The sequence below is a fragment of the Paralichthys olivaceus genome, chromosome 12 (assembly GCF_024713975.1).
Source record: "Paralichthys olivaceus isolate ysfri-2021 chromosome 12, ASM2471397v2, whole genome shotgun sequence".
Classification (NCBI taxonomy): domain Eukaryota; kingdom Metazoa; phylum Chordata; class Actinopteri; order Pleuronectiformes; family Paralichthyidae; genus Paralichthys; species Paralichthys olivaceus.
Genome location: NC_091104.1, coordinates 15,870,125 through 15,881,699, shown reverse-complemented (window position 1 = coordinate 15,881,699; position 11,575 = coordinate 15,870,125). Strand labels below are relative to the sequence as shown.

General features: G+C 44.7%; 1 protein-coding gene across 1 annotated transcript; it reads left to right on the top strand.

Moving 5' to 3' along the window:
• The first annotated feature begins 805 nt into the window (after positions 1 to 805).
• On the top strand, positions 806 to 11,547 carry tgfb3 (transforming growth factor, beta 3). Its single transcript, XM_020085122.2, has 7 exons — positions 806 to 1,575; positions 5,871 to 6,034; positions 7,321 to 7,450; positions 7,589 to 7,696; positions 9,914 to 10,070; positions 10,674 to 10,827; positions 10,912 to 11,547. Exons 1-7 carry the CDS (start codon positions 1,230 to 1,232, stop codon positions 11,068 to 11,070), a joined length of 1,218 nt encoding a protein of 405 aa, XP_019940681.1. The 5' UTR covers positions 806 to 1,229; the 3' UTR covers positions 11,071 to 11,547.
• The last annotated feature ends 28 nt before the right edge of the window (positions 11,548 to 11,575 follow it).

Here is an 11,575-nt window from a genome sequence, read left to right as displayed (position 1 = left end):
CAGAAAGTTGATGTCATCCAAACAGTCACAGACAAAGTTTGACTTTTATCAAACAAACAACACAGTTCCCACAACTCCCAACATATTTTTTTTGTTTTGCTTTGTAATCTAAAAAGTTGTTTTTCTCCATAACAGAGCTCCTCCATCCACCCACATTATCTCACCCACATAGGTCAATGTCCACAGTCTGAGACAGTGATCGCCCCCACCACCAAATCTGCCCCGGATGTCCGCTAGATGTCCCTGTTGGGCCTGATTTATGTCCCTGTGGAGGCGGTGAGCGGTAGCAGCATGTGGACGATCACAGCAACTGAGTTGAGTTGCTGTGAACGTAAAGGACTCTCTCTGTGAACTTTGTGATCTTATGAAAACTTTATTTTGCATGTTGTCAAAATACTTGTGCACTCATGTACCAAGTGAATAGAACTGGACATCTAAGGGTGCACAGAAAAACAGCGGATTGAATTGTTAACCCTTATTCATAAAAACACATAAAAAATCTTATTTATTATTCGTCTCATTCATCAAAAAAACAAAAGGTGCATTGCAACCAACGCGGTGTTATTCTTTCTTCTTTACGAGAAACACGCTCCCTCTTGCGAAATCGCACATTGCCCAACATTACGCACGCACTTCCAAGATTTGATCCAAGAAACAGCTTTAAAAGAAAACCAAATTCAAGTCATATTAAACGCATTTCGGTGGGTCAGGTCTCAGTGTCCGAGCTGTGACTCGCTGCCCCACCCTCAGTGAAAACGTCACAGCTCTTTGACTATAAAGTGTGAGTGAGAGTGGAAAGAGTCCGTGTGTTTGAGGCTGGACTGCAGAGGAGCGAGCTGCGGAAGAGGCGCACTGACTCCAACAGAACAAGTGGATGGAAAGAGCACGGTGCAATGGAGAAAGTGAAGCACGGTGCAGAGAGCGGTGCCCTGTGAGCTGAAGAAGAGGAAGAAGAGAAAAGATGCTTGCATGAGACAAGGGGGAATGAGCAGTAGGATAAGGAGTTTTGAGGAAGAGTTGAGATTATTGTCCAGAATGGCACGGATTTGCTCCGCTCCAAATGTCGCCAAGATGACATAGCACTTGAGAAAAATGGGATTCCTGCAGGAACAGAACTCACTCACGACCTGAATGAGAAGAGACGAGGGATTCGACTCACATCGGAATTTAGTTTTGTGTTGTTTTTTTTCTTCTTCTTGTACTTGACAAGCCTCGGGTGTGAGTGAAATATGAATCTGGGCGAAGCGTTTCTGTTTTTCCTCCTCTCCAACTGCGTGACAATGACTCTGTCGCTGTCCACTTGCACCACCGTGGACATTGACCACATCAAGAAGAAGAGAGTGGAGGCGGTGCGCGGACAGATCCTCAGTAAACTCCGGCTGACCAGTCCGCCACAAACCACAGGTCCGAGCCAGGTACCGTTTCAGGTCCTGGCCCTTTATAACAGCACCAAGGAGCTCATTGAGGAGCTGGGCAGAGACAGGCACCAGAGTTGTGGACAGGATAATACGGAGACTGAGTACTATGCCAAAGAGATTTACAAGTTCAACATGATCATTGGGCCACCAGAAAACAGTAAGTTAACTGTCTTTACTCGTGTTTATCATGGTGTCTTTTCTGTCACATCCAATACTCATCCAATAAACCACAACCTGTATGTTCCAGATATGAGTGATCACTGGGTGGAGTGTGTGTGACTGACAATATTTTGAATTGTGCCATGCGCCACGCAGCCACCATTTTTAGAATCTATTGAAGCCAAATAAACTCAAAATCATCAGCTGGCCACGACAATAAATCATGTATAAAAGTGAGGTTTCAGTATAAAAACAAGGATCCACTCGCATCTGTGCCGTCATTACGCACGGACGCCTGCGAGTGTGGAATTGCGCGCAAAGGAAGAGCACAAAGTAAACAGTCTAATTGGAATGAGCACCATTCCTCATACATACCTCACACCAAAGCCATGGGAACTCCAGCTAAAGTCGGACACATTCCTAAGCGAGGAAAATTCTCAGGCAGTTAAGTCCAGTATTTATTGCCAACTCCAATACCTCATTTCCATTTTCTGGCCGTCAGCTTCCTAATATTTTTCATCCACTGTATATACGACTCTCTCACCTCAGTTTCCCTGCTTTCTAGTAGCTGAGTAGCTGCAGCGGCTCAGTGTTATGATCTAATTCCCTTGTTCATCCATATTGGTATTTCCTGTATAAACTATGGTCCATTGATTGTTCCAGAAATCAGAAACAGAAGCCGAGTGCGCAGCAGGCTTCTCCAGGGAAAGTCAGTTTGTAAGTGGAGGAGTTGGATGTGTGCCTTGCTCACGGTCAGAGGTGGGTCAGCGGTTGGTGTTACCCTTTTTTTGAAATCAACAGGTGTTTATGCTGCACTGTGACACTGAGCAGAGCCTCCAGCATGAGTCCTGAATCAAATCCATTTCACAGGTCCCACAAAAGTGCTTCTGACATTCAAAATACACAGCTCGGGGTTTATCCACTGGTCAGAGGCAGCTGGAGCTCCCAAAACAAACAGAGGTCTAAGGAGTGGGATCAGTGATGGCCAGGTGCCCAGGACACATCACGCTGCTCTCGTACAGTAGGCCGCACTGTAGGTGATAATACTAGACATGATCTAGACTTAGAGCTGGCCCCAGAGTCTGCACAGCAAAGTGTGAAATTAGTGAAATTAACAGAAAGTGCCAACAATAATTAACACTTTTCTCTCCCTTTCCATGATGTGATGTGAATGAGAGCAGGGCATGTTGCAGTGTAGGAACATAAAGTCTGTCACCTTGATGGTTCTGCAGTGTTGTTCACTCTCATTCCTCCTGGATATAATGACTTTTACATTCACTGTTTTTTGGAAGGTGGGAGTGTTTTGGATTATAGTTGAGTTTTGGCTTTTTTTTTTCACGCGCAGTTAAATTGTCAAACAGAAACTTTTCTCTCATACTTGAACGCGCCACTTGCTCCAGACTGCTCTGGTAGAGCCTGCTGCTAATACAAATCAAGGCATTATCCGCTTATGAGATGAAGCAAGAGTGAGTCATGGCAGCAATCTAGATCTTCCCTTCCTGCATCAGACGACCACTGTGGCTAATTTTCTTCACCAGTATAATCCAAATACTGCTCAAAACTCAAGAAGAATATTTCAGCTGAAGGATGAATGCTGGCACAGTGACGGTGAACAACAGTGACGGGTTGAAATTAGAACGATCATGCAGTTTCAGTGTAATTTCAAGCCAATCACTGACTCAGTGTTGGATCAGTAAAAAATGAGGACAGGCACTGAGGACAGCAGGATATCTGATATATGGGATAGTAGGAAGATGATGTCATCAGAACTAACAGAGACAGAGGTCTTTGGCCTGCTCCCAAAGAAACAGCCCCCCTCCTCTTCCTCCTCCTCCCCACCTTCCTCCTACTCCCATGCCTTTTACCATTTTTGCTTCCTCATCCTTAATCAAATGGGGGGGATTTTGTTTTTCATTCAAAGCAGAGCTCCATCACATTATCTAATCTGTTGCAGTGGCCTGCCACAGTCAATGTTCACAGTCTGAGGAGCTGAAGATGAGAAATTGGACCCAATACAAAAGCAGCATTTGAGTTCAGCTCAATGAAACGTTTGATGTCAATTTCCTGGGTAACTGGGTGAGTGAAAACCAAATTTTTCCATGAGAGCATTCAAGTTCAAGTCCCAGATGCTCCAATTTAAGTAGATAATCGAGAACTCAAATAAACAGATTTCCAAGAGAAATTCCTGTTTGTCCTTCATGAGACCTAGACACCTCAGCAGCTGGCTAGCACCTGCTGCCTTATGCTTCCTATTTCCTTTTTACCTCCACAAGCTCTGGAGAGACTGACATCACAGACCATCCTCTGGGCAAAAGGGCAGAGAGAGGTGATTCCTTTTTTAAAAAAGATTGTGTTAGACACCAGAGGATGAGTCAGGGCATCAGGTGTGGTGGAGGGTAGCGTCTGGGCGAGGCAGTTTAAGCTTGACTGCAGAGATATTCAAACATCTGTCCCCAGGCTTTGTGCACATAATTACTCAGAATTCCTGATTTTAAGCCCATCCTTGTTCAAATTAACAGAGTGATACTAAACCGAGTAGTTTATTTCTAATCCATGCCTTTATGTGTGACTATAAATAGACCTTTGCAGGGTTGTTAATGATTAAGTCCTACAATAAAACTTAATTCTCTAATTGCTGTAGTATCTGTTTGTAGAGTAGTAAATCTGTTTAATCTAATATTTATCAGTGAAAGTTTAACTTAACCCTGTTGGAGCTTAACAAACATCGATATGTGCTTCTTTATGTAGGTTAAAGGTCAAACTAATGTCAGCATCCTGAAACTCAATCTTAAAAATGGCAGCGGACTGAAAATTAGCGAATGCATTAAATCCTAATTATAAAAGCAATCCCCTCCACTCACCAACATGGAACAAATTACCTTTCAGACCCTTGGCAAAAATAAGCCATAATGTGAAATCCACCTAAACCATTGCAGTGGGAAAAATGAGGTCATCCAAAAAGGAAACCAAAGACTTGATTAGAATTTCAAATCTCCCCTCGAAGTGGGGCTTTCCACCTTCTGAGGAGGGGGACAGCAAGTGAGGGGGAGGAGAGAGGAAAAGGCCACTGAGGTTTCCTCCTCATAGATTGTGTGGAAACACTGGACAGATATCTGGTTGGGGATGAATCCTGAAAAGGTCACCTATAAATAGGGAAAGTTGAAAGACAGAAACTTTGTGGAAACATCAGATAATGACTGGGAGGACACTGAAATAGGATTATGGGTCAAATGAATTACAGATACACGGAGATGTACAAGTTCCTTTTGCATGACACAGAATAAAAGAGTTTCCATTCGTCCCAGAACAGTTCGAGGTGCAAATCAGCTAAAGGTGCAATCCCTCTTTCAGCCACCAGCAAATCTGAGGCTCGGTGATAAAGCATAAGCTCAGGGTAGTAAATTAACCGTGGCTTGGCTGTAAATGACTGTTTCCACTTGGCTCATAAAAAGTTTGCTATGTGCTTGTTTTGCTCAACACTGCATGTGCTTGGCCTGTTAAAATAATAAACTGTGCAATAGTATTATGGTAGAAAAAGGGGAAAGGCTACGGTGCAACAGGAAGCTTTTTAGATAGAATCACAATATGGCCATTTGTTCAGTCGATTCTAGTAAAGGTCAACGTGCAATCACTTATACACGCCCACTCTGTATGTACGCAACAAGTTATTGCTTGTCAAGCCTGCACGCTGTGAAACTACTATCAAGATGGAATTGCCCTCCTCGCTGGTTTCTCAGGTAATGTTCTGCTCCAGCACATGAGCCCACATGTTCCGGACTAAACCTCTCGTCTTGGCTCCCTTCCGAGCCCTCAGAGCACCTGTTGGGTGTCAGAGCTGGTGGGAGGAGGAGGAGGAGCACGCTGCTGTCCCTCTGCAGCCTGCTCCACCACATGGGACATTTGGTTTTCATTTCATGACTTCAACTTGTTGCTAACTCCGATCGCACAAAGCATAAGCAGATGGTTTGTGGTAATGGCTCCCTGGAATGGACTAGAAATAGTTATTAAAAAAGAGTATTAAAAAAATAATTTTTATCTTTAAACTTTCTACAGTGATAATGGGGGAATCCTCTGCATAAAACCTATCAATAATCAGGGGGTAAACATGTCCACCCTTGTGAGGACGTCAGTGGAAAATGGGCTTTGATAACAAGTACACAATGAGGTAACAGATGGATAAGAGCTCGGAGGGATTTTGACAAAAGAAACAAACAATGTGGTTGTTTTTTGAGGGAGATATTTAGTAACATCATGAGAGCCACTGTTGAGTCACCATTTCCACTTTGCCTGCAGATGACCTCTCCTACTGCACCAAGGGAACCACCTCCAAGGTATTCCGCTTCAATGTCTCGACCATGGAGAAGAACTCCACCAACTTGTTTCGGGCTGAATTTCGAGCCCTGCGGATCCCCAACCCCGTCGCCAAGAAAAACGAGCAGAGGATTGAGCTCTACCAGGTGCGTGAACTGACCGTTCATTTCCACTGTTAGTAAAGCGTAGGGGGGTAATACGCTTGATTTCTCTCAGAAGGCCTGTGTAGGTCAGCGAGAAAGATGAAAACATTTATATTAGGGTGTCCAACTCCCTCTCCTTTTTTCATGTGCTGATCATTATTCCATGTGCTTACATTCAAATGGATTCTACATTAGGACAAATTTAAGACCTTGCACAGCCGTTTTTAAGTAACCCTAGATTACATTTCGGCAGTTTCTCCTTTCCTAACTGTCAATCTCAAGGCAGTTGTCCGTCTTTGTTAGATCAAGTAATGCATTGAGCTTTCAACACGGGTTTATAGATCTGCACCTGCATGCGTGTGTTTATCAGCGTTTTTGTGAAGCGTGTTAAAGCTCGCATGTGTTAGATGTCTGTGTGTGGGGTAGCGAGGATTTTTTTTCTCCAGATTCCTCATTAATCTCCCATGAGAGACTAGGAGTAATGATCAGGTTCCAACATTTCCTGCCAGGGAGACAAGCGTCTCCGGACTGCATACCGCCTCAGAGGCAAAGCTCTGGCCAGCGCTGAATACAGACTGTCAGACCCGCAGATTGTTTCCAGGGGCCTGAGAGGAGATAGAGGCAGAGTCACCCACTGGGGGAGTAAACGGAGCCTCTCGCTCACCCCCACACATGAGGTGGGGGTGGGCTGGAGCTGATTGGCAGAGGGCTGACGCTGGCAGGCCTCTGGCCCCTTTTTCCCACAGGAAGGCAGATTAGATGCCGACAATGTTCAGGAACCTGGTTATCCATAGCACTGCAGTGGGTCTAAGAGCTCCACTCGCCACCCAAACACACATATTTCTCAGTGCAGATAAACACCTTTGTTCAGGAGTGCTGGTGGACTGTCTGAAACACACTGTTCAAGGCAGATTTTAATTTCCTCTACCATCAGTTTTGTACATCTGGGATCTCAATATAAGTTAGGACACGAATGCCTGCAGAGATACCAGGGGGCCTGCTCCTTGAACTGTGTGACACTGACACCAGGAGCCCAGCTAAACCCAAGATTGAACTGCTGATGTGAAGGACAGCCAGGTTCTCATTGGCAGAAGGGTAATACACAGGCATTAACTTGCAAAATGGGGATATCAACACAGGGAGTCACTTTTTCCATGAAGAGTAGACATTTGGCCCAAGGCATCCCGGAGAGTCTGGCTCAAACAGACAGCTCTGGTTCTGTGTCAGTGTGTTTGTGCATGCACGAGAGTTTATTGCAGCTGGGTCACATTTTCAACTTTTCCTCGCAGATCCTCCAGAAAGATGACCCCAAAGCCAAACAGCGTTACATCGGGGGCAAGAACGTCCTGACCAAGGGGACGGCTGAATGGGTGTCGTTTGATGTTACCGAGACAGTGAGGGAGTGGCTAATGTACCGACGTGAGTGAGGACACCTCAGATTTTCCTTGTATCACATATCCTGCCAAAGGGGACAAGTTCATTTAAAATGAAGGATTTTTCCTCGGGGAAAAATGTCAGCTCCCACATCCTTCTTCTTCTTCTCTGGTTTCCCTTCAGAGACCAATCTTGGCCTGGAGATCAGTGTCCATTGTCCCTGCCATACTTTCAGGCCTAACGGTGACATTATCGAGAATGCCAACGAGGTGCTGGAGGTCAAGTTCAAAGGTGAGACTGCGTTTCTCTGTGATGGGACCAAGTGAGATGGTTTGAGTCTTATTTAAAAAAGTATCAAATAAGTGTAAAAAACAACATTGCCAAGGATTAAAACTCATTTATATAGCTCAAGAAGAGGTGTGTCAAGATTCTCAGTCGGTTTGACATCCCTGATTGGTTACTTAGGGTTAGATCTATTAGAAAGTTGATATGACTCTGTATGCACAGTAAATACATAGCTAACCTGAGCAGCTGTCAAGTTCGGCTTACCACAAAGACAGGAAACAAAGACTAGCAACGCTCTGTCGAAAGACCAAAAGCTCACAAATTAACAAAATAAAAGTTTGATTTAAAAAACCGAAATGTAAAAACGACAAGGCCACTATTTCTTGGCAGATTGTGTTTCCACTGGACAGAGCCAGGCTATCGTTTCCCTTCTGTTTTGAGTCTCAACGTTAAGCTAAACCAACTGGTTGCTAGCTTTAGTCTTGTATAAGCACACATGAGAGTGGTATCGATAGTCTCGTGTAACTCTTACACAGAAAGCAAATAAGCGTATTTCCTACAATTTCAAATGTTCCCTTTTCCAAGCTTTATTGTGTCTGTGGTTGCGTGGTCTGTGTTTGGTCAGAATTAGGCCTCTGCTTTTGATCTCTCATAGTGAAAAGATGTTCTGCCAGTTTGTGTTTACGATCAAGAGCCAGATAACAATTCAGTTTGTTTGAAACGTTTGATTTGTGTAATGTCCCAGATATGCATCTATTGTTTGTTGAAATATTGGGTTTATTTTGATTAGTGCTGGTTTCAGGGTAATTTGTATCAGTAGGTTAAATAACATACACATTGATATAGTACTTTTCTAGTCTTAATGAACTCTCAGAGCACTTAACACTACAGGTCACATTCATCCATTCATCTCTCACACACACTTCATGGTGGGTAATGTGGGTTTCAGTATCTTGCCCTGGAACAGTTTTAATGGATTGGTCCACCAACCTTAAAACGAGTGATCGGATCACAGGCCACATTAAGGATGCTTTTAGGTGGGTTCAGACCTGTAATTAGAGCTGACCACTTGTGATTGGATCACTCAGGCTGGATGTTAATACCAGGTCTGAACGGGGGGGGCTCAGATTAGTGGACGACCCACTGTCCCTCCTGAGCAGTAGCTGCTCACAGCCAGTCGATAGAACAGGCTCTGTTTGGGTTAAGGTTTTAGTTTCAATGTCTGTTTTAGATGTTTCCCAAAAAAAAAGTGTATAATGTTTGCATATATATAATTACGTTTTGGGTAGTGGAATTTGGCACGTAATGGTTGGTCATTATTTATTGTCCTACAAATCTGCCTATACAGGAAGCTGTATCTGGTGATGCAGTCTTGGCAGAGTTGACTTTAGACTGTGGATTGGATGAAAGTCCAGATATTTTAGATTAAAATGTGTCTCTTTGGGATATTTTTCTTAATTTGAAGGCCCAATGCACCTTCTATTTTATTCATTGAATAAATTCACCTGAGGCCTATTTCTGAGTACCAGTTAGTCATTGTGCAGTGTCTGTTCTACAATAATGTTTTCTGGGATGACTAAGAATATGATTATAATAGAATAAAACTCACACTACTCACATTATTACACCGATCTATAAAAAGCTTTAGTCCAGTCATCAGGCATGTTCCTCCAGCAGCGAGCTTTGACGTCTTTTTGTTCAAATAATGGGATTTCTTTGTGAGAGGAAGAGAGAGACAGAGCATGGGAATACAATTGATCTGGTATCTCACTTAGCGCTGGAGCCCCGGGCCCTCGGTCCTGGGAACACTCCCGACTGGCTTGGCCACAAGGAATGTGCTGCCACGGTGCTCAGACGTTTGGCCCTGACTTAAAGAGGGGCGTACATATTCACCAGCAGCATCTCTCCTGAGATATGCACTGCTTAAGCTATCAGGGGCAGATTGGATGAGCAGACGCAGGCCCAGGGGGGAGAATGGAGGAAAGGAGGGAGTTCGAGGGACCAGTGTTAAATAAAGAGAAGGAAGAGAAGTGAGCCAGAAATGAACAAAGCCTGGCCTGGAGATTACAGTACCCTTATGTAAAACTGTCCACACTGATTAGAGTGAGGTTTTGGTTCTTGCCCAGGCATCTTTACAACTCATAACAAAGCTTCAGTATCTTTGTGCCATTTCTTTTCTCTGCTTCCCCCGGACTAACTGGACTTACTGACGTGCCTCTGCAGGTATTGAGGCCGAATATGACGACCTGAGCCGTACAAAAAAACAAAAGGAGCCGCTCCACCCTCACCTCATCCTCATGATGCTCCCGCCCCACAGGCTGGACGCCCAGTCCTCATCCCGCAGGCGCAAGCGGGCACTTGACACCAATTACTGCTTCAAGTAAGGCACATTTCCTCATCCTGGAAAATGTTAAGCACTGTTGGACTATTTTCATCGTCTTCAACTTTCCAAAATATTTTCTCTGGCTGCACCTGCTCTGTCAGTTTTGGAGATTTGACCGCTGCGTTAGCTGAGATATTGCAAGTAAATATGGCAGCTATTTTACCTTGAAGGGGGTGACATTTCATTGTCGAGTAGCAGCTGAGGTGTTATGCAATGGAAATAGCAGCTGCCACTTATCACAAACACATGGAAGATGAGGGCACGGGCACAGAATGCATAGAATAAGCTTGTTAATCACAGAGACGAGCATTACACAGGTATAAGCTGATACAAGTTGGGATCTGTCCCAGTACTATAAACCTCCTCTTAACACGCCGTCTCCTCGGCTCTGGATTTCCGCCGTCAGGCTGACAGACAGCACCTAAGACACCTGGGCCGACTCCAAGAGGGAAAATAAGGGCACACCTAAGAGTGGAATTTCTGAACTTCTCTCTCATCTCTGGCTTAGAGGCCATAAGGAGGAAAATGTATACAACTCTGAAAATTGTGAATTAATGTGAAATAAAAATCCTAATCCTCACTGTCCTCTCTTGTCTGCAGCAATTATGAGGAGAACTGCTGCGTGAGACAACTATATATTAATTTCCGGCAGGATTTGGGCTGGAGGTGGATCCATCAGCCTGAAGGGTACTATGCCAACTTCTGCTCTGGTCCCTGTCCTTACCTACGCAGTGCGGACACCACCCACAGCTCGGTGAGACAAAGTGTCACAACAGATAAGTTAACCCATGCACCTGTCTGCCACATGCGTTTGCTGATCCCTGTCTCCTTGTTTTAGCTGCTGAGCCTCTACAACACCTTGAACCCCGAAGCGTCCGCCTCGCCCTGCTGTGTTCCTCAGGACTTGGAGCCCCTCACCATCCTCTACTACGTGGGTCGCTCCCCTAAAGTCGAGCAGCTCTCCAACATGGTTGTCAAGTCCTGCAAGTGCAGCTAAACGTCAGAGCTTCAGGGCCTGTCGAGAGCCACGGGATGTGACGGCTCCCAGCACTACTCAGGAGCAGGTATGAGGGGTTAGAGGGGGGCAGCACGTGCTCCATGAGCGCCTCTTCCCTCTGCTTCAGCTTTTACCCTGAGCTCTCTCACGAAAAAACAAAGACGCAGTCCGCCACTCTGCTCACAATCATTGGCAGCATTTACCTAAAAGACTTCGTCAAACACCACTTCACTAACAGCGCTCTCAAACCCATCAGACCTCTTATTGACCTTCAACAATCGCCTTTCGACATCAGCGTTTGTCATGTTTTTTTTCTTTTTTCGTATTCCAGCATTTTGAACAGCCTTTACCTCAGTGTTACGTGACATTGACAACCGACAACAGAGGAACAGTAATTGGTTCTGCATTCTCAAGGACATCAAATAATAGCAGTAAAAAAAAAAAAGACAAAAAAATGAGTGAGAATGCAGACTGAACTCAGCAGGACAGGAGCAAGTCAAAGAGT